This window comes from Triticum aestivum, chromosome 3A (assembly GCF_018294505.1).
Source record: "Triticum aestivum cultivar Chinese Spring chromosome 3A, IWGSC CS RefSeq v2.1, whole genome shotgun sequence".
Classification (NCBI taxonomy): Eukaryota; Viridiplantae; Streptophyta; class Magnoliopsida; order Poales; family Poaceae; genus Triticum; species Triticum aestivum.
This window is the reverse complement of record NC_057800.1, coordinates 649,964,286-649,988,102: the sequence shown is the minus strand read 5'-3', so window position 1 is coordinate 649,988,102 and position 23,817 is coordinate 649,964,286. Positions and strand designations below refer to the sequence as shown.

At 49.3% G+C, this 23,817-nt stretch overlaps 1 protein-coding gene across 2 annotated transcripts; it reads left to right on the top strand.

The window, feature by feature from the left end:
• The first annotated feature begins 7,941 nt into the window (after positions 1-7,941).
• On the top strand, positions 7,942-9,861 carry LOC123058938 (receptor-like protein kinase 7). Of its 2 annotated transcripts, XM_044481608.1 has the most exons (2): positions 7,942-7,996; positions 8,689-9,861. In XM_044481608.1, exon 2 carries the CDS (start codon positions 8,710-8,712, stop codon positions 9,784-9,786), a length of 1,077 nt encoding a protein of 358 aa, XP_044337543.1. In that variant the 5' UTR covers positions 7,942-7,996; positions 8,689-8,709; the 3' UTR covers positions 9,787-9,861. The 2 variants fall into 2 exon arrangements, with proteins under 2 accessions (XP_044337543.1, XP_044337542.1); XM_044481607.1 differs by lacking the exon at positions 7,942-7,996 and having other exon boundaries at positions 8,683-9,861.
• The last annotated feature ends 13,956 nt before the right edge of the window (positions 9,862-23,817 follow it).

Genomic DNA, 23,817 nt, shown 5'->3' with positions numbered 1-23,817 from the left:
CCACACATGTATCTGAGTTTCCTATCAATACAATTCTAGCATGGATAATAAACGATTATCATGAACAAGGAAATATAATAATAACCAATTTATTATTGCCTCTAGGGCATATTTCCAACAGTCTCCCACTTGCACTAGAGTCAACAATCTAGTTCACATCACTATGTGATTAACACTCAATGAGTTCTGGGTTTGATCATGTTGCTTGTGAGAGAGGTTTTAGTCAACGGGTCTGAACCTTTCAGATCCGTGTGTGCTTTACAAATCTTTATGTCATCTCCTAGATGCAGCTACCACGCTCTATTTGGAGCCATTTCAAATAACTGTTCTACTTGGAGTTATTCTAAATTGTTGCTCCATTATACATATCCGGTATCTCTACTCAGAGCTATCCGGATAGGTGTTAAGCTTGCATCGCCGTAACTCTTTACGTCGAACTCTTTATCACCTCCATAACCGAGAAAATTCCTTAGTCCACTAGTTACTAAGGATAACTTTGACCGCTGTACTGTGATCCATTCTTGGATCACTCTTGTACCCCTTGACTGACTCATGGCAAGGCACACTTCAGGTGCGGTACACAGCATAGCATACTGTAGAGCCTATGTCTTAAGCATAGGGGACGACCTTCGTCCTTTCTCTCTATTCTGCCGTGGTCGAGCTTTAAGTCTTAACTTCATACCTTACAACTCAGGCAAGAACTCCTTCTTTGACTGATCCATCTTGAACACCTTCAAGATCATGTCAAGGAATGTGCTCATTTGAAAGTACCATTAAGCGTTTTGATCTATCCTTATAGATCTTGATGCTCAATGCTCAAGTAGCTTAATCCAGGCTTTCCATTGAAAAACACTTTCCAAATAACCCTATATGCTTTCCAGAAATTCTACGTCATTTCTGATCAACAATATGTCAACAACATATATTCATCAGAAATTCTATAGTGCTCCCACTCACTTCTTTGGAAATACAAGTTTCTCATAAACTTTGTATACACCAAAATCTTTGATCATCATCAAAGCATACATTCCAACTCCGAGATGCTTACTCCAGTCCTTAGAAGGATTGCTGGAGCTTTGCATACTTATTAGCATCTTTCAGGATTGACAAAACCTTCCGTTTGTATCACATACAACCTTTCCTCAAGAAAATCGTCGAGGAAACAATGTTTTGACATCCTATCTGCAAGATTTCATAAATAATGCAGTAATCGCTAATATAATTCCAACAGACTCTTAGCATCGCTACGAGTGAGAAAGTCTCACCGTAGTCAACTCCTTGAACTTGTCAGGAAACATCTTAACGACAAGTCGAGCTTTCTTAATGGTGACATTTACCATCATTGTCCGTCTTCCTTTTAAAATCCATCTGTACTCAACAGCCTTACGACCATCGAGCTGTTCTGTCAAAGTCTACACTTTGTTTTCATACATGGATCCTCTCTCGGATTTTATGGCCTCGAGCCATTTATCGGAATCCGGGCCCACCATCGCTTCTCCATAGCTCGTAGGTTCATTGTTGTCTAGCAACATGACTTCCAAGACAGGATTACGTACCACTCTGAAGTAGTACGCATCCTTGTCATCCCACGAGGTTTGGTAGTGACTTGATCTGAAGTTTCATGATCACTATCATAAGCTTCCACTTCAATTGGTGTAGGTGCCACAGGAACAACTTCCTGTGCCCTGCCACACACTAGTTGAAGAGACGGTTCAATAACCTCATCAAGTCTCCACCATCCTCCCACTCAATTCTTTCGAGAGAAACTTTTCCTCGAGAAAGGACCCGATTCTAGAAACAATCCCTTATTGCTTTCGGATCTGAGACAGGAGGTATACCCAACTGTTTTGGGTGTCCTATGAAGATGCATTTATCCGCTTTGGGTTCGAGCTTATCAGCCTGAAACTTTTTCACATAAGCGTCGCAGCCCCAAACTTTTAAGAAATGACAGCTTAGGTTTCTCTAAACCATAGTTCATACGGTGTCATCTCATCGGAATTACGTGGTGCCCTATTTAAAGTGAATGTGGTTGTCTCTAATGCCTAACCCATAAACTATCGTGGTAATTCGATAAGAGACATCATGGTATGCATCATATCCAATAGGGTGCAGTTATGATGTTCGGACACACCATCACACTATGGTGTTCCAGGCTGTATTAGTTGTGAAACAATTTCCACAATGTCTTAATTCTGTGCCAAACTCGTAATTCAGATATTCATCTCTATGATCATATCATAGATCTTTTATCCTCTTGTCACGACGATCTTTCAACTTCACCCTGAAATTACTTGAACCTTTCAATAATTCAGACTCGTGATTCATCAAGTAAATATACTCAACATCTACTCAAATCATCTGTGAAGTAAGAACATAACGATATCCACTACACGCCTCAGCACTCATTGGACTGCACACATCAAAATGTATTACTTCCAACAAGTTGCTTTCTAGTTCCATTTTACTGAAAACGAGGCTTTCAGTCATCTTGCCCATGTGGCATGATTTGCATGTCTCAAGTGATTCAAAATCAAGTGAGTCCAAACGGTCCATTTGCATGGAGTTTCTTCATGCATATACACCAATAGACATGGTTCGCATGTCTCAAACTTTTCAAAAACGAGTGAGCCCAAAGATCCATCAACATGGAGCTTCTTCATGCGTTTTATACCGATATGACTTAAGTGGCAGTGCCACAAGTAGGTGGTACTATCATTACTATCTTTTGGCATGAACATGTGTATCACTACGATCGAGATTCAATAAACCATTCATTTTAGGTGTAAGACCATTGAAGGTATTATTCAAATAAACAGAGTAACCATTATTCTCCTTAAATGAATAACCGTATTGCGATAGACATAATCCAATCATGTCTATGCTCAACGCAAACACCAATCTCGATGGTAGAGAGAGTGTACGATATTTGATCAACCTTGGAAATACTTCCAACACATATCGTCATCTCACCTTTAGCTAGTCTCCGTTTAGTCCGTAGCTTTTATTTCGAGTTACTAACACTTAGCAACCGAACCGGTATCTAATACCCTGGTGCTACTAGGAGTACTAGTAAAGTACACATTAACACAATGTATATCCAATATACTTCTATCGACCTTGCCAGCCTTCTCATCTACCAAGTATCTAGGGTAATTCTGCTCCAGTGGCTGTTCCCTTTATTACAGAAGCACTTAGTCTTGGGTTTGGGTTCAACCGTGGGTTTCTTCACTAGAGCAGCAGCTGATTTGCCGTTTCATGAAGTTTCCCTTCTTGCCCTTGCCCTTCTTGAAACTAGTGGTTTCACCAACCATAAACAATTGATTCTCCTTCTTGATTTCTACTTTTGTGGTGTCAAACATCGCGAATATCTCAAGGATCATCATATATGTCCCTGATATATTATAGTTCATCACGAAGCTCTAGCAGTTTGGTGGTAATGACTTCGGAGAACCATCACTATTTCATCTCGAAGATCAACCCCCACTCGATTCAAGCGATTGTTGTACCCAGACAATCTAAGCACATGCTCAACGATTGAGCTTTTCTCCTTAGTTTGTAGGCTAAGAAAATCGTCGGAGGTCTTATACCTCTTGACTTGGGCACGGGCCTGAAATCCCAATTTCAGCCCTCGAAACATCTCATATGTTTCGCGACGTTTCATAACGTCTTCGGTGCCTCAGCTCTAAACCGTGTAACTGAACTATCACGTAGTTATCAAAACGTGTATGTCAGATGTTCGCAACATCCACAGACGACGTTCGAGGTTCAGCACACTGAGCGGTGCATTAAGGACATAAGCCTTCTAAGAAGCAATGAGGACAATCCTCAGTTTACGGACCTAGTCCGCATAATTGCTACTATCAACTTTCAACTATTTTTTCTCTAGGAACATATCTAAACAGTAGAACTAAAGCGCGAGCTACGACATAATTTGCAAAACCCCTTTTTGACTATGTTCAGGATAATTAAGTTCATCTTATGAACTCCCACTCAGATAGACATCCCTCTAGTCATCTAAGTGATTACATGATCCGAGTCAACTAGGCCGTGTCCGATCATCACGTGAGACGGACTAGTCGTCATCGGTGAACATCTTCATGTTGATTGTATCTACCATACGACTCATGCTCGACCTTTCGGTCTCTTGTGTTCCGAGGCCATGTCTGTACATGCTAGGCTCATCAAGTTAACCCTAAGTGTTTTGCATGTGTAAAACTGTCTTACACCCGTTGTATGTGAACGTAAGGATCTATCACACCCGATCATCACGTGGTGCTTCGAAACGACGAACTTTAGCAACGGTGCACAGTTAGGGGAGAACACATTCTTGAAATTGTAATGAGGGATTATCTTATTTACTACCGTCGTTCTAAGAAAATAAGATGTATAAACATGATAAACATCACATGCAATCAAATAATAGTGACATGATATGGCCAATATCATATAGCTCCTTTGATCTCCATCTTGGGGCTCCATGATCATCTTGTCACCGGCATGACACCATGATCTCCATCATCGTGTCTTCTTGAAGTTGTCTCGTCATCTATTACTTCTACTACTATGGCTAACGCTTTAGCAATAAAGTAAAGTAATTACATGATGTTTAAGTTCACACGCAGCTCATAAATAAATAAAGACAACTCCTATGGCTCCTGCCGGTTGTCATACTCATCGACATGCAAGTCGTGATACCTATTACAAGAACATGATCAATCTCATACATCACATATATAATTCATCACATCCTTTTGGCCATATCACATCTCATAGCATACCCTGGAAAAACAAGTTAGACGTCCTCTAATTGTTGTTTGCATGTTTTACGTGGCTGCTATGGGTTTCTAGCAAGAACGTTTCTTATCTACGCAAAACCACAACGTGATATGCCAATTGCTATTTACCCTTCATAAGGACCCTTTTCATCGAATCCGACCCAACTAAAGCGGGAGAGACAGACACCCGTCAGCCACCTTATGCAACTAGTGCATGTTTGTCGGTGGAACCGGTCTCACGTAAGCATACGTGTAAGGTTGGTCCGGGCCGCTTCATCCCACAATACCGTCGAATCAAGATAAGACTAGTAACGGCAAGCATATTGAACAAAATCAACGCCCACAACTTCTTTGTGTTCTACTCATGCATAGAATCTACGCATAGACCTAGCTCTGATACCACAGTTGGGGAACGTAGCAGAAATTCAAAATTTTCCTACGTGTCACCAAGATCTATCTATGGAGAGACTAGCAACGAGGGGAAGGAGAGTGCATCTACATACCCTTGTAGATCGCTAAGCGGAAGCGTTCAAGTGAACGGGGTTGATGGAGTCGTACCTCGTCGTGATCCAAATCATCGATGACCAAGTGCCGAACGGATGGCACCTCCGCGTTCAACACACGTATAGCCCGGTGACGTCTCCCATGCCTTGATCCAGCAAGGAGAGAGGGAGAGGTCGAGGAGGACTCCATCCAGCAGCAGCACAACGGTGTGGTGGTGATGGAGGAGCGTGGCAATCCTGCAGGGCTTCGCCAAGCACCGCGAGATATGAGGAGAAAGAGAGGGAGGGCTGCACCAACAGGCAGAGATCAGATCGCGTGTTATGGGCAGCCCCAGGCCTCACTATATATAGGGGAGAGGGAGGAGGGTGCGCCCCGTCTAGGGTTCCCACCCCAAGGGGGCGGCAGCCCTAGATGGGAAAGGGGAGGCGGCCAAGAGGGGGAGAGAGGGGTGCCCCCTAGGGTGGGCCTTAGGCCCATCTAAGCCTAGGGTTTCCCCTCTCTCCTCCTTTGCTGCGCCTTGGGCCTTGTGGGAGGCGCACCAGCCCACTTAGGGGCTGGTCCCTCACCACCCTTGGCCCATGCAAGCCTCCGGGGCATGTGGCCCCACTTGGTGGACCCCCGGGACCCTCCCGGTGGTCCCAGTACGTTACCGATAAACCCCGAAACTCTTCCGGTGACCAAAATAGGACTTCCCATATATAAATCTTTACCTCCGGATCATTCCGGAACTCCTCGTGACATCCGGGATCTCATCCGGGACTGCGAACAACATTCAGTAACCACATACAAACTTCCTTTATAACCCTAGTGTCATCGAACCTTAAGTGTGTAGACCCTACGGGTTCGGGAGACATGCAGACATGACCGAGACGTTCTCCGGTCAATAACCAACAGCGGGATCTGGATACCCATGTTGGCTCCCACATGTTCCACGATGATCTCATCGGATGAACCACGATGTCAAGGACTTAATCAATCCCGTATACAATTCCCTTTGTCTATCGGTACGATACTTGCCCGAGATTCGATCGTCGGTATTCGGATACCTTGTTCAATCTCGTTACTGGCAAGTCTCTTTACTCGTTCCGTAACACATCATCCTGTGATCAACTTCTTGATCACATTGTGCACATTATGATGATGTCCTACCGAGTGGGCCCAGAGACACCTCTCCGTCACACGGAGTGACAAATCCCAGTCTCGATTCGTGCCAACCCAACAGACACTTTCGGAGATACCCGTAGTGTACCTTTATAGCCACCCAGTTACGTTGTGACGTTTGGCACACCCAAAGCACTCCTACGGTATCCGGGAGTTGCACAATCTCATGGTCTAAGGAAATGATACTTGACATTAGAAAAGCTTTAGCATACGAACTACACGATCTAGTGCTATGCTTAGGATTGGGTCTTGTCCATCACATCATTCTCCTAATGATGTGATCCCGTTATCAACGACATCCAATGTCCATGGTCAGAAAACCGTAACCATCTATTGATCAATGAGCTAGTCAACTAGAGGCTTACTAGGGACATGGTGTTGTCTATGTATCCACACATGTATCTGAGTTCCCTATCAATACAATTCTAGCATGGATAATAAACGATTATCATGAACAAGGAAATATAATAATAACCAATTTATTATTGCCTCTAGGGCATATTTCCAACATTCCTATCATGGTTGAGTGCGTTGTGATGTGAACGGCGTATGGTATCTTGTGACGGGGATGCCGGGGCGGCGGCCCGGATGGCGGTCCGCATGCATGTTTGCTCTTCAGCGGGCATCATTGCGGTGGTGGTGGCTCTCCTCCCGGGTTGTGTGGGCAATAGGAGGTGTTGTGGTGGGTCGCTTGGGCGTGCCCTCTCTCTCTCTCTCTCTCTCTCTCTCTCTCTCTCTCTCTCTCTCTCTCTCTCTCTCTCTCTCTCTCTCTCTCTCTCTCTCGGAGTGGCAGCGCCCTAATCCGGATCTGGGAATCCGAGAACGTCGCGCTCCTCCTGGCAGCCTCGTGGTGGCATGGGTGAGTTGTCGAGCGATAGCTCCGTGCCTTGGCGCCGATGACCGCAACACCCGTGGTTAGCGTGCTCTTCTTGAAGACGTTGTTGTGGTTATTCTCTCTATGTCAGGACTCCGGGTGAAGACTTTGTCCGCTGTGGACTCGTAGCGTGGGGGTGTTTAGTTCTTCCTGTGCTCGGTGCTAGTAGCGTACTCACATGTTTTCTGCGTGTGCCACGTTGTACGAGGGCTATCTCACTATCTTATATTGTTCGACCGTGTACTTGTTTGGATGTTGTTATATATAAAGCAAGGCGAAAGTCTGTTTAGTAAGAGATGACGCCAATGAAAGCGGAGAACCCTAATCGTCAGCCGCGAGAGGAGGCGAGTGAGCATAGTATTTCAGATAAACGAACAGTGACAACAACACGGTTGCAAATGCGTTTGTAGCACGTGCCGCATCTGAACACACGGAGAGAGGAATCTGTCCATCACTTCGGTCTACTCTCAAGTCAAGCTGAGTAATTTATCAGGTGGAGCCAGGTTTGGTCATGATACGCACCTGCATATGCAGCTTCCTATATGCAACAAAAGGAAACACGCTCCAGCCACAGAGGATTTCCATATAAATACCACTCCTAGACAGAATCGGCCCACCCACTACCAACTAGAGGCCACTGCGAAGTCCAAACAACCTCCAAATCCAAAACAAAAGCTGAAAGGTTAAACATCCTATTCTTCTTCACTTCCCTCCTCTTCATCTTCTTCTTCTTCTTCTTCTTAGGCCTAGAAAACTCTGATCATGGGATCTGTCTAGAAAGGATATTGGGGATTTTTCCCGTCAGATAACTGGCGGAGCCAGGATTCGAGTATAGGGGAGGCTGAGTACGTATATTGATCTAATCTCGTTGGTAATTACTCATGACTCCTACTAAAATTATCAATCGTTGGAGAGGGCCAGGCCCCTGCTCGTCCCCCCTGGCTCCGCCCCAGATATAAGCCAGCCCGCAAGTAGTGATTACAACGACGCTGTAATCATTGTCATATTGTACGGCTTGTGTACTGATACTACTGAAGCCATGCATGCCCATAAGCATTTTTTCTTAAAACATGTATGAGGAGTATGTATTTTGTCGGGATCGAGTTTGTTTTAGCGTGCGTGTCCGTCTACTTTGATATGATCGATCATGTGGGCGAATCCAAACATATTTCATGAAGCAAATTTTAGTTAGCGGCTGCATCCCAGGCTTGTTTTCTGGGAGCCGATCCTGGTGCAGATTTGTGCATCGAGAGAGCAAGGTGCTTTGCTCTACCTCGGTAGCTCTCCTTTCCCGCGCGCGCCCCGACGCCTCGTCCAGCTTCAGCCCCTGCTCAAACCATAATTGATCCATCTCTCTAACGCACGCGCATGCAGGTCGTTCGTCGCGCCAGCTTCATGCAAGGGCAAGGGCAATTAGCAGGCCGTGGACTGATGGCGCAGGCGCCCTACGGATGGTTCCGGCGCGGCACCAGCCGAAGGAGCTGCAGCCTTGCTCTGCGGTACAGTGAGCAACATATAGTTGGAAGCATCCGCGACGACAACGCGATGCGCAGCAACGGTGCGACATCCAGATACCAGTCGGCGCTGTACCGCGTCCAGCTTCAAGACGCCGGAGCCGGAGGCACTAGCGCAAGGACGGTGCTGGTCAAGAAGCTGTCCCAGAACGAGAACGAGTCGACGGCACGGGGCGTCGTCGATCTCGACGGCCGGTGCCAGTCGGAGGTGAACCTGCTGGGCGGCATCCGTCACGCGAACATCATCAACCTCGTGGGTTCCATCTGGAGGGACACCTTCATCCTGCTCGTCTACGACCACATGGACAACGGCAGCCTCCACCAGTGGCTGCACCCGGGCCCCCTTCCCCTCCCCCTGCCGGAGGCCGAGCGGCGGCAGACGGCGACGTCGCAGTTGGACTGGCCGACGAGGCGGTCCATCGCCATCGGCGTCGCCAGAGGGCTCTGTTACCTGCACCACGGACGCAGCAACTACCACATCGTTCACCACAACATCAACTCTACCAGCATCCTGCTCGACCGTGACCTCAGGCCCAAGATCGCAGGCTTCGGCCTGGCACGGGTCAACCTCGCCGGGCTGGACCACCCGGTGCCTGCCTCGGAGCTCACGGCTGCCAACATATTCGGCTACACGGCTCCAGAGTATGCGACCGTGGTGACGGAGAAGGTGGACGTGTACAGCTTCGGCGTGGTGCTGCTGGAGCTCGTCACCGGTCGGGTGGCCAACGAAGCGGTGCCGGGTGGCCACTTGGCAACCTGGGCACGGAGGCACTGCGAGGAGGAGGACGGTAGAGGTTTCAGCGAAGTCGTCGTAGACATCCGGATCCCAGACCGAGCACGACACGTGAAGGAGATGGCGGCCGTGTTCAGGCTGGGCGTGGAGTGCACCATTCCGGACCCCGGGGAGAGGCCACCCATGCTCAAGGTTCTCTGCCGACTCCGCAGGCGTCGCCGCTGATTCCGTCGCACATGCTGAGTCCCCACTATGTATAATACGTAATCTTTTTCTTCATAGTAACACGTTTCTCATTTATATTTTCTCATTTATATTATAAAAATTATAGTATAAGTCAAGTACATATTAACCTGGCAAAACTAAAACGACAGTAAAACGCTAGCCTTTACATAAAAAAACATCAGCCAATAACTAAAATTACAAATAAGACTGAAGAGTCATCTAAACTTGACACAAACGCTACTAAGAAATAAGTAGTTTAGACCAGTAACGAGAACAGTTGGATTGAACAAACAATTACATTTGCAAGAAAAGGGTTAAGGGCATCTCCAGTGCTGAACCGCAAATTTGCTCCTGCATTCGTCTACAGGACAAGGGACGACCAGTCCGCGGACACGGATGTGGGAACCGGCCATTTAACGTTGCATGCATACATTTTGATCCAAGTTTTAACTGACCGGAAGAAATTTATACAAATACGGCGGATTTTTATATAAGCTGCACGAAATTCATTATAATTTTGAACATTTTTTCATTAAAAAAGCAGCCGGACCCTAAAGCTATTCTACGGGAGCGCCTGTCGTCCACTTCCTTTGTATTCCCATCGATAACCGCTCCTCCATCTGCCGTGTCATGGCGGCCACAGCCTCCTCGTTTGCGCCCTCACCGTAGATTTGGCCCTCCGCCAGCCGGTGCTGCTCGAGGAGCAGAGGTTGGAGGAGTAGGTTGTACCTCTGCTCCTCCCGCGTCTGCCGGAATTTTGACATAGGAGCCAGCGCAAGCTGCTCCTCATCCACCATTGTGATGCCCGGATAATTAAGCTACAGTAAACCACTGCTAATGATGCCACGTCACCTCGATTTGCTGTTGCTAATCTCATGTCGGTTCGAAACTTTCAAATTCAAAATTTAAATATTGTCAAACAACAAAAGTTTCCAAACATTAAAACTAAGATGTCCAAAATGTGTCAAATAAATCATGGATAATACCGATGGAGAAACCACACTTTTATAGAACGTTTAAAGACTCTAAAGTAATTAAAACAACCACTATGACAATTAATTAGATGCCTTTAAAAAAATTACCATAATACAAACTATTTTATTTAGGTGTCAAACTTTTTGTGGTAGTAGAATAAGTTATAACATTAATTTAGGAGTCGTAGTTATATTTTATAAAACTAAAATTAAAATAGAATAAAATAGAAAACTAATAAACAGAAAATAAAAATAGAAAACCAAAACAAACAAAGGCAAGAGACAGAAAAAAAGAACCCCTCCGGGCCACGGCCCAGCAGGCCGGCCCACCAGCCGCGCCCATAACCCCCCACACCCCGTAACCCTAACCGCGCACTACCCCACATAGCCCACTTCCCCCGATCTAGATCGAGATCGGGGACTCGACGCCGACGCCGCTTGGTGCTGCCCCGCCTCACGCCGGCGCCCCGCCACCTCGCCGAACCTCCTCGCCAGCCTGCTTCCTTCTTCGTCGTCGTCCTCGTCTTTCCTCCCCGAGCACCACTGCCCTGACCCCACGATCGCCGGTGAGGCCCCCGGCCTCCTCTTCCCCTGCCCTCATACACGCGCGCCCCGCCGGCTTCACCTTGCGCCTCCCCTCCCGCGCCCGCTTGCTCGCTTCCACACACCCAGCTTCGCCTGGGCCGCACGCCTCGTCGTCCCGCTCCTCGCGGCCGCAACCGCTGTTGCCGTTGCAGCCCGCCGCGTTGCTGCTCGCCGCGGTCGGCGCCTCCCCTGGCCGCGCTCCACCGCCCGCCACTCGCGTGCGTGCGCAGGCGCGCACCACGACGCCCCGCGCGCCTTCCCCCCGCTCTGGACACCGAGGCCAACGCTCACGGAGTCACGGTGGCCTCGCCCCGCATCGTCGCCTCACTCCCCACGCCCGGTTCGTGCACCGACCTCCCCCTGCACGTCCCGCGCCACGCCCCGACGCCTCCCATGCGCTCTTGTTATGGCCGCGCCTTGGCCGCCCCTGCCGCCGCTCTCCCTCCGCCGTGCAGCCCTGCTGCTGCTCCGCTGCGGGCGCCGCTCACCGCGCGTCCGCGCCGTTCGGGTCCCGCATCTCCGTGCTGCCCCGCACCGGCCCGGTCGCGCCACCCCCTTCCAGCCTGCGCCGCCCAGCCCTGGTGCTGCCCCGCCGTGGCCTCGCCGGTGCCATCTCCGGCGCCCGGCGCCCCTCCGTGCCGCTGGCCCTCGTCCGGGTCGGGCACCTCCAGCGCCCCATCATCCGCACCCGCACGCCCGCACGCCCGCTAACCCGCATGGACCCCCTGGGCCTATGACACATGGGCCCTGCCCAGAACGTTTTTTTAAAACAAAATTAATAAGAATAAATAAATAAATATTAATTAATTAATTAATTAAAGAATTAATTAACTTAATTAATTTTGATTAATTAAACTAATCAAATAACTAAACTAATTAAACTATTAGGTAATTAATCAATTAGTATGACAGTGGGGCCCACCCCTAATTAATTTTGATTAGTTTAATTAAATTGTTTAATTAAAATGTGTCACTGACCAATGGGACCCACTGGTCAGGTTGACCAGTCAACTCTGTTGACTGCTGACGTCAGCATGACATCATGCTGATGTCATTAATCTATTTTCGAATTTAATTTAAATAATTAATTAAATTCCAGAGATTAATAAAATGTTTAGAAAATCATATCTTTTAATCCTTAACTCGGATTAAAATATTTTCAACATGAAAGTTGCTCAGGACGAAGAGACGAACCCGGATACGCAGCCCGCTCGTCCGCCACACCCCCTAACATATCAAACTCGCAACTTTTCCCCTCTGGTTCATCTGTCCGAAAACATGAAACACCGGGAATACTTTCCTGGATGTTTTTCCCCCTTCACCGGTACCACCTTGTACCGCATTAGGGCACACCTAGCATCACGCTTTGTCATGTCATGCATCGTCATGCATTTGTTTGCATTATATTTATTGTATCTTCCCCCTCTTCTCTCGCTAGACATCGAGACCGACGCCGCTGCTACCCAGTACGACTACGGTGTTGACGACCCCCTTTCTTGCCAGAGCAACCAGGCAAGCCCCCCCTTGATCACCAGATATCGCCTACTCTCATCTATACTGCTTGCATTAGAGTAGTGTACCATGTTACTGCTTTCCATTAATCCTATCCTGATGCATAGCCTGTCATTGTTGCTACAACTGTTGTTACCTTTACCTGCAATCCTAATGCTTAGTATAGGATGCTAGTTTACCATCAGTGGCCCTACATTCTTGTCTGTCTGCCATGATATACTATCGGGCTGTGATCACTTGGGAGGTGATCACGGATATATACTTATACATAATATATGATACTTGTGGTGATTAAAGTCGGGTCGGCTCGTAGGAGTACCCGCGAGTGATTTCGATGTTGGGGGCTGAAGGGGCAGGTGGCTCCATCCCAGTAATGGTGGGCCTGAGTTCCCGAAGGCCCCCGACGGTTACTTTGTGGCGGAGCGACAAGGCAGGTTGAGACCACGTAGGAGAGAGGTGGGCCTGGCCCTGGTCGGCGTCCGTGGTTATTTCGGAATAACACGCTTAACGAGATCTTGGTATTTGATCTGGGTCTCGCTACTGGCCTATACGCACTAACCATCTACGCAGGGACAGTTATGGGCACTCGACGTCGTGGTATCAGCCGAAGCCCTCGTGACGTCAGCGACTAAGCGGTGCGCGCCGGGTTGGACCGCGTGACGCAACTTCCTTTGTAATGGAGGTTGCCAGGTCTGCTCTCCGGCTGCGTATGCAACGTGCAGGTGTGCAATGGGCGATGGGCCCAGACCCCTGCGCCATAGGATTTAGACCGACATGCTGACCTCTCTGTTGTGCCTAGGTAGGGCTGCGATGTGTTGATCTTCCGAGGCCGGGCATGACCCAGAAAAGTGTGTCCGGCCAAATGGGATCGAGCGTGTTGGGTTATGTGGTGCACCCCTGTAGGGAAGTTAATCTATTCGAATAGCCGTGTCCCTCGGTAAAAGGACGACCCAGAGTTGTACCTTACCTTATGACAACTAGAACTAGATGCTTAATAAAACACACCCTTCCAAGTGCCAGATACGACCGGTGATCGCTCTCTCACAGGGCGACGAGGGGAGGATCATCGGTTAGGATTATGCTATGCGATGCTACTTGGTGAACTTACCATCTACTCTCTTCTCCTGCTACAAGATGGAGGTTACCAGAAGCGTAGTCTTCGATAGGACTAGCTATACCCCTCTTATTCTGGCATTCTGCAGTTCAGTCCATATATGATACCCTTATTCCTTTTGATACCAGTGCATACATATGTAGTGTAGCTCCTTGCTTGCGAGTACTTTGGATGAGTACTCATGGTTGCTTTGCTCCCCCTTTTCCCCTTCCTATACTCGATTGCTGCGACCAGACGATGGAGCCCAGGAGCCAGACGCCACTGTCGATGACGACTACTACTACTCGGGAGGTGCCTACTACTACGTGCAGCCCGCTGACGACGACCAGGAGTAGTTTAGGAGGATCCCAGGCAGGAGGCTTGCGCCTCTTTCGATCTGTATCCCAGTTTGTGCTAGCCTTCTTAAGGCAAACTTGTTTAACTTATGTCTGTACTCAGATATTGTTGCTTCCGCTGACTCATCTATGATCGAGCTCTTGTATTCGAGCCCTCGAGGCCCCTGGCTTGTAATATGATGCTTGTATGACTTATTTTTATTTGTAGAGTTGTGTTGTGATATCTTCCCGTGAGTCCCTGATCTTGATCGTACACGTTTGCGTGTATGATTAGTGTACGATTGAATCGGGGCGTCACAAGTTGTTATCAGAGCCGACTGCCTGTACGAATCCCCCTTCCACACTCCTTGGCCGAAGTCGAGTCTAGACATTGCAAAACCTTTTACTAACTTGGCTGTGTGTCTTACGGGCCCATGTCGCCATTGGTTGGTATTAGGATCTTTTACTCCTCGATCCTTACTCTGGGACTCTGAACTCTCTTCTATTCGGGTTAAATGATTTTACTAAATTTGACTCTAGGTGTCATGGATCTAAGTCTGACAGTAGAGTGGGGGTAGGTATGGAGAGGCAAGGTCCTAGCTATGGAGAGGTTGTAAACACAAGAGATGTACGAGTTCAGGCCCTTCTCGGAGGAAGTAAAAGCCCTACGTCTCTGAGCCCGGAGGCGGTCGAGTGGATTATGTGTATATGGATTACAGGGTGCCGAACCCTTCTGCCTGTGGAGGGGGGTGGATTATATAGAGTGCGCCAGGACCCCAGCCAACCCACGTAATGAAGGGTTTAAGGTACATTAAGTCCGGGGCGTTACTGGTAACGCCCCACATAAAGTGTCTTTACTATCATAAAGTCTACTTAATTACAGGCCGTTGCAGTGCAGAGTGCCTCTTGACCTTCTGGTGGTCGAGTGAGTCTTCGTGGTCGAGTCCTTCAAGTCAGTCGAGTGAGTCCCTCGTAGGTCGACTGGAAGGTGATCTCTTCTAAGGGTGTCCTCGGGCAGGGTACTTAGATCAGGTCTGTGACCCTACCCTAGGTACATGAATCCATCATTAGCCCCCGAATGGATTGAGGCTCGAGTGATGAAGGAGTTGATGTTGTTTCCGATTAGCCTTCGCGTACTGGTCGTGCGTTGTTTTGAACCAAAAAATCTCTTTGTTGATAGTGAACAACTTTTCTTCAGTCGACTCGATCCATTCTTTTCCTTCGTCGAGTGATCTTTTGGACTTCGCCGATCTCCGAGCGACGGATCGCAGGAAATCCCGCGTCTAGCAGACCGATCTGCCGTTCGCGGATTCCGCGGGATACGAAATTTGGGGAAGCGCGCGAAGCGGAGCGGGCCGCGGCGCTCGGATGGGACAGGGCATAGACGCCTCGATCCCCGCGCCGCTTTTTTCGCCACGTATCACGCCCGCGCAACTGTTTCAGGATATGATTAGATCAACCGGGCCTACCTGTCATCCACTCGGAAAGGATCTTATAAATGCGCCCGGCGAGGGTTTTTTGAGCAGTGCCTCAGCATTCTCTCTCTGCTTCCTTCGTCTCCGCCCAACGCGCTCGCTCTCGCCTCCGCACAACTTCTCCTCGCGCGTCTCGCCGGCAGCCATGGCCAAGGAGAAGACGGCGGCGCTGGAACGCGCGAAGAAGGCGTCGGCGACGGAGAAGGCGAAGGGGAGATCCACCAGTCGTGGCGGGTCTTCGTCTAGATCTCGCCTGCCGAAAGGCTGGGTCCAGGGAGATTGGATCCAATCGACCATCACGGAGATGGATCTCCTCGACATGGCCAACGAGGGCCTGATCCCTCATGGAGCTGCAAGGCTTCCGGGGAAAGAGTGGCAGCCCCAGCCGGAAGAGGGTGAGTGCGTGCTTCTGGCTACCCATGTCGACCGCGGATTTTCTTTTCCGCCAAGCGTTTTCTTCCGTGGTTTCTTGAACTTCTTTGGAGCGCAACTCCACCACTTCACCCCGAATTCTATCGCCTATCTTGCCGCGTTTGTGTCCATGTGTGAGAGTTTCCTGGGTTGTCGACCACATTGGGGTTTGTTCAAGCACATATTCACGTGTCGATCTCAGACCGTGAAGAAGGAGAGCCCAGGCAACGAAAAAACCCGGGTTGTCCAAATGTGTGGGGGTCTGGGGATCCACGTGAGGAACAAGAGCACCTTCCCAGCCATGACATTTCCCGAGTCAGTCAGAGGCTGGCAGTCGACCTGGTTCCACTGCCAGGATCAGTCGACGCCGGGGCAGTCGAGTGGACTCCCTCAGTTCACCATGGGCCGAGTGAACAAGCCCTCCTCTCTGAAGGTGATCCCGGAGGAGAAAGCTGACATGAAGATGCTGATGGAGCGTGTAGTTCAGTTGGTTCGGGATGGAGTGACGGGTATGGATCTCCTGGAGGTTTTTCTTAGGCGTCGTATCCAGCCTCTTCAGTTCCGGAGCCATTGCATGTGGTTGTACTGCGGGACTGAGGATGTGACTCGGGTCAATCCAGAAGCAGTCGACGATGCCACTCTGGAAAGGTGGATGGCCGCTGTTACTGGGAACAAGGATAACCCTCGCGGAGCCAGAAGGATTCCTCCACTCGACTGCCACAGTGATCCAAACAAGGTATGTCTGCTCCACTTCCCATTGTATTCTCGTCACATTTATTTCTGTTTTCTCTGCCGATCGGTCGACTGATCTTTGTCTTGATGTCTATCAGGCCCTCACTGAGCTGTACTCGATGCCCAATGGCACAGGCTCCGACCGAGGAGGGAGAAGCGAGCGGGGGCGAGATCCAGGAGGAGGAGTGGGACTCGGACGCCGCTGAGGATGATGATGATGATGATGACGATGATGATGATGACGATGAGGACGAGGAAGAGGAGGAGGAGGAGGAGGAGGTCGCACCACCGCGCTCGGAAAGGCGGTCGAAACTTGTCCATGACCCTGCGACTGAACGTGGCAAGGGGGTTGCGACTGTTACACAGTCGACCAAGCGCCCTCGGACCACCTCTCCGACGCCGACTGAAAAGGCGTCGAAGCAGCCCAGGGCGGCCCCGTCAAAGCCGACCAAGCTCCTGCCGAAGATGAAGGTGTCCATCCCCACCATATCAGGGTAATCATGCTGCTTGAGTCTTCTTGTTTTGTGCGAACATTATCTCTGGTTGGCGCTGGAGTTAGTCGACTGACTCTTTGGAGTTGCAGTGCTGCTACTTCTGAGACCTCAGCCCGGGCTGACGACCATGAGATGGAGGACGCAGCAACCTCAAAACCTAGTACTATACTCTTAACACCGTTTCCAGCCGACTGACTCATGATCTCTAATTCTGATTCTTTTCTGTAGCTCCATCCAATGTTGTTATCACTCTCCCTGATGATGATGAAGATGAGGAGCCGCTGAAGCACAGAAGGAGTAGGAAAGCGTCTGCTGGCAGGGTGCCCCAGGATGTGACGGTGCCTGAGACTCTGGTCACGGAGGAGGAGAACACCACTCGACACACTGTATCCTTCGCAGATCCACTGACGAGTGCTCTGCAGCCCTCCCTCTTCACGACGCACCATGTCCCAGAGGACCAAGCTGGCGCCGCGAAGGAGGCGATACGCCAAGCAGGGATCATGATGGAGCAGTTGAAGACCATCCGGGATGCAATCCAGGCAGCTTACGACGCCAGTTCCGCCCTTCAAAGCAACGTTCAGGTCAGTCGACCACCGCTTGTTCTGTTAGGATATGCCATCAAAAACTTTTCTTTCCAGAATTTATAGTAATCACCCACTGGGTGTGTCGATTTAAACTCCGTGTTAGCGGGGGCACGCTGAGTGCACCCGCTGGGTGTAGTCCCCAAGGCTAAGGTCGACTGCGGGTAGTCGGCCTTAGGCTTTATAAGTTCAGTCTTTCCGTCATTCGACTATGGCGACTGGATTTCGCAAACCGGTGGGGGCACGCTGAGTGCACCCACTGGGTGTAGTCCCCGAGACTGTGGTCGACTGCTTGCAGTCGATTACAGTCTTAAAGAATACATCTTTTTTTTGAGGTCGACTGGTCGACTCTGTCTTCAATAGGATTAGTGGGGGCACGCTGAGTGCACCCACTGGGTGTAGTCCCCGAGACTCGAATACTTGTATTCGACTGTAGTCTTAGAAATGCATGATTTTTCCTTTTCCACTCGGAAGTGAATTATCTTTGACATTTAGTCGATTGATTCTTCGCAGAGATCCTGTGACCTTGCGGCTCGCTACACTGAGCTAGAAAACAAGCACATTCAGCTCGAGCTGGATTTGAAGCTGGCTCAGGAGAATCTGACGAAGGTAAAGGAGGAGACCAAAGGTATGTTTGGTGAGACCTCGACGACTGCTTTTTCCCTTTATTTGTTTCAAAATCCGATCTTGCTGTAACTTGCAGGTAAGGTGAAGGAGGCCCAACAGAAAAAAGACCTTGAACTGGCTGAGAAGATCAAGCTTGCTGACGAGAAGTTAGCTTCAGCCACCAAGCTTGAACAAGAAAATACCAATCTGAAAGCTGCTCTTGGGAAGAAAAATGATCTGGAGGCCTTCCTGAGTGGTCTTGCCAAGAAGCTGTTCCTTATGCTTGAAGGTAAACCTTTACGCTCAACAATCATTTTCAACTGTGATTTTTCCATTCGACCATTGCCTTGACTCGGTGATCGCCCTTGCAGAATTTTGTCAAGACTTTGAAGAAGAGACTAGCCGGCTGGAACCAAACCTTGACCCCGTCAATTCTCCGGTGAACGATGAAGTTGCCATGAATGTTTTCCGACTGGAGTCCCGTGTTGCAGCTGTCGTGGACTATCTTGCAAGGCTGAAGGTCGCCACATCTCGCATCGACTCGACGCTCTGGCCCAGGGAGACACTCCAGAACGACCTCGAGTCGCTGATGGCTCGCTGGGATACGGTCCCTGGTCGAGTGCAGGAGTGGAAAAAATCCTTGGCTCGGTGCGGTGCAGATGTTGCTCTGTGCCTGGCCCGAGTCCACTGCAAAGATGCGCGAGAAGACAAGCTGGCGGCCCTCCGGGTGGCCAACACCAAGAAACACGACTTCAGGTCCTTTATGGAAACTTTCATTGCTGCTGCCACTCGGATCACGGATGGAATTGATCTTGATGAGTTTGTCGCACCTTCCAGCCCTCCACAGGAGGGGTAAAAAACTTCTTTTAAGCTTGACGCTTTAAATTTGCCTCGGTATGCCGAGTGGAGTTGTAAACGATAAACCTTAACAGGCTTAGCGCCTGAGCACTTTCGGTTCCTTTAGGTATCGTTCCGAACTTGAATTTGATGTTTGAATATGATTGCTTTTGGCTTGAAATGTCTTTTGCAGGTTCAAAGCAAGACGTTCACTGCAGTCGACTTATTCCTTAATCCACTTAGGCGAGCGCTGGGCTGCAGCTAAGCCCCCGAGTGAGAGGTTTGCTCTTCACTCGGTAGGATTTTTATATCTTAGGCGAGCACTGGGCTGCAGCTAAGCCCCCGAGTGAGAGGTTTGCTCTTCACTCGGTAGGATTTTTATATCTTAGGCGAGCACTGGGCTGCAGCTAAGCCCCCGAGTGAGAGGTTTGCTCTTCACTCGGTAGGATTTTTTATATCTTAGGCGAGCACTGGGCTGCAGCTAAGCCTCCGAGTGAGAGGTTTGCTCTTCACTCGGTAGGATTTTTTATATCTTAGGCGAGCACTTGGACTGCAGCTAAGCCCCTGAGTGAGAGGTTTGCTCTTCACTCGGTAGGATTTTTATATCTTAGGCGAGCACTGGGCTGCAGCTAAGCCCCCGAGTGAGAGGTTTGCTCTTCACTCGGTAGGATTTTGATAACTTAGGCGAGCACTGGGCTGCAGCTAAGCCCCCGAGTGAGAGGTTTGCTCTTCACTCGGTAGGATTTTTATAACTTAGGCGAGTACTTGGACTGCAGCTAAGCCCCCGAGTGAGAGGTTTGCTCTTCACTCGGTAGGATTTTGATAACTTAGGCGAGTACTTGGACTGCAGCTAAGCCCCCGAGTGAGAGGTTTGCTCTTCACTCGGTAGGATTTTGATAACTTAGGCGAGTACTTGGACTGCAGCTAAGCCTCCGAGTGGAAGTCTGGCTTACCACTCAGTAGGATTTTATTTAATCTTAGGCGAAACGGATTCGCAGCTAAGCCTCCGAGTGGGAGTCTGGCTCACCACTCGTTAAGGATTTTTACAAACTTAGGCGAAACGGATTCGCGGCTAAGTCACCCACTGAGGGAAAAAAATTATTGGACAAAATAAAAAGTGACAAAAATCATGGAGGAACTATGACACTATTATTTTGAAATCCATGAACTACAGGAGTACTTTATTGCAACTCATCCGAGTGATAAACTTAAGTGTAAAATGGGCGGAGTAGTTCCGCGTTCCAAGCTCGGGGCTCGTCGATATTATGTTCGACGTTGTAAATACGGTACGCCCCGTTGTGGAGAACTTTGGTGACGATGAAGGGTCCTTCCCAAGAAGGAGCAAGCTTGTGAGGTTTCTTCTGATCCACTCGGAGAACTAAATCTCCTTCCTGGAAGGCTCGACCCCTCACATTTCTAGCGTGGAAACGACGCAAATCTTGTTGGTAGATGGTCGATCGGATCAGAGCCATCTCCCTTTCTTCCTCTAAAAGGTCGACTGCGTCTTGCCGCGCTTGTTCAGCTTCTGCTTCGTTGTAGATCTCAACTCGAGGAGCATTGTGGAGAAGATCACTCGGCAAGACTGCTTCAACTCCGTAGACCAAGAAGAATGGAGTTCTTCCGGTCGACCGATTAGGTGTGGTCCGCAGTCCCCAAAGCACCGAGGGAAGTTCGTCGACCCAAGCTCCAGCTGCATGCTTGAGATCACGCATCAGTCGGGGTTTCAATCCCTTGAGAATCAGGCCATTGGCTCGCTCTGCTTGTCCATTCGTCTGGGGATGGGCGACCGAAGCGTAGTCGACTCGTGTGCCTTGAGAGTTGCAGAAATCCCTGAATTCTTCCGAGTCAAAGTTCGACCCATTATCCGTAATGATGCTGTGCGGGACTCCATATCTGAATATCAGTTCCCTGATGAAGCTAACAGCAGCACCGGCGTCAAGGTTCTTGATTGGTTTAGCCTCAATCCACTTGGTGAACTTGTCGACTGCCACCAGTACATGCGTGAAGCCACTTCGCCCTGTTCTCAAAGGACCGACCATGTCCAACCCCCATACTGCGAAAGGCCAGACGAGTGGAATGGTCTTCAGAGCTGATGCAGGCTTGTGCGACATATTCGAGTAGAACTGACATCCCTCGCACTTATCCACTATTTCCTTTGCCATCTCATTCGCCTTTGGCCAGTAAAATCCGGCTCGGTATGCTTTGGCCACGATGGTCTGAGAGGACGCATGATGACCACAGGTTCCCCAGTGGATATCATTAAGGATGATTCGACCTTCTTCTGGTGTTATGCACTTCTGACCAACTCCAGTCGCGCTTTCTCTATATAGTTGTCCTTTGATTACGGTAAAGGCTTTAGATCAACGGACAATCTGTCGAGCCTCTTCCTCATCCTCCGGGAGCTCTTTTCTCAGGATATACGCGATATACGGAACTGTCCAGTCGGGAATGACCACTAAGACCTCCATGACCAAGTCGACCACTGCTGGGACTTCAACCTCAGTCGGATCTGTGGCACTCTTGGGCTGTGGAGCTTCTTCGGTGAAAGGATCTTCTTTGACCGACGGAGTGTGTATATGCTCCAAGAACACACCACTCGGAATGGCTCCTCTCTTGGAACCTATCTTTGCTAGATCATCAGCTGCTTGATTTTTCAGTCGGGGTATATGATGGAGCTCCAACCCCTCGAACTTCTTTTCCAGCTTCCTCACTGCACTGCAGTATCCAGTCATGGCTGGGCTTCTCACGTCCCACTCCTTCATCACTTGGTTGACCACTAAATCTGAATCGCCATAGACCATCATGCGATGGACGCCGAGTGAAATGGCCATGCGCAATCCGTATAAGAGGGCCTCATACTCTGCCTCATTGTTGGAGGAATCAAAGTGAACCTGGAGCACATATCTTAGCTTATCTCCTCTGGGGGAAACCAGGACAACCCCAGCACCGGAACCATTCAACATCTTAGAGCCATCAAAAAACATGGTCCAATGCTCCGAGTGAACTTCAGTCAGCTGCTGCTGTTCAATCCACTCGGCGAGGAAATCTGCTATTGCCTGGGACTTAATGGCTTTCTTTGCCTCAAACTTGATATCAAGGGGAAGAAGTTCAATCGCCCATTTCGCCACTCGACCAGTTGCATCTCTGTTGTGCAAAATCTCTGATAGTGGAGCGTCGCTGACGACTGTGATGGAATGATCAGAGAAATAATGAGCAACCTTCTTTGTGGTCATGTATATTCCATACACAAGCTTCTGATAATGAGGATATCTCTGCTTGGATGGAGTCAAGACTTCAGACAAATAATACACTGGGCGCTGAACTTTGAAAGCTTTTCCTTCTTCTTCCCGCTCGACCGTAAGCACTGTACTGACGACTTGTCCTGTGGCTGCGATATAAAGCAACAGAGGCTCTTTGCTGATTGGAGCAGCAAGCACCGGCTGGGTGGAAAGCAGAGCTTTTAGCTCAGCAAACGCTGCATCAGCTTCTGGAGTCCACTCGAACTTGTCTGCCTTCTTCATCAGTCGGTAAAGAGGCAATGCCTTTTCACCGAGTCGTGAGATGAATCGACTTAATGCGGCCAAGCATCCAGTAAGCTTCTGGACATCGTGCACTCGCACAGGGCATTTCATTCGGAGAATGGTGCCGATCTTTTCTGGATTAGCGCCGATCCCTCGCTCGGAAACGAGAAAACCGAGTAACTTGCCACCAGGAACTCCGAATGTGCACTTTGATGGATTGAGCTTGATATCATACCTTCTGAGGTTGGCAAATGTTTCGGCGAGGTCAGCGAGCAGGTCGGAACCTTTTCGTGACTTGACGACGATATCATCCATATACGCTTCCACATTCCGACTGATTTGAGTGAGTAGACACTTCTGAATCATTCGCATAAATGTGGCTCCGGCATTCTTGAGGCGGAATGGCATGGTGATATAGCAGAAGCACCCGAATGGAGTGATGAAAGCTGTTTTTACCTCGTCGGGTCCGTACAGACGGATCTGGTGGTACCCGGAGTAGGCGTCTAGAAAAGACAATCTCTCACATCCCGCGGTCGAGTCAACAATTTGATCTATGCGAGGGAGAGGAAAATGATCTTTTGGGCAGGCCCGGTTGATGTGCTTGAAATCAATGCACATTCGGAGCGATTTGTCCTTCCTAGGAACCATGACGACATTAGCGAGCCACTCGGAGTGGTATATCTCTCGGATAAATCCTGCCGCCAATAGTCGAGCCACTTCCTCACCAATGGCTTTTCTCTTCTGGACGGCGGACCGCCGAAGATGCTCTTTGACTGGTTTTGCTGATGAGTCGACTCTTAGGCGATGCTCAGCCAGTCCCCTGGGAACACCTGGCATGTCAGCGGGCTTCCATGCAAAAATGTCCCAGTTCTCAA

What these genes read in the sequence shown, in the direction of transcription:
- LOC123058938 (XM_044481607.1), top strand. Translation starts at nt 8,683, where the DNA reads ATGCAGGTCGTTCGTCGCGCCAGCTTCATGCAAGGGCAAGGGCAATTA.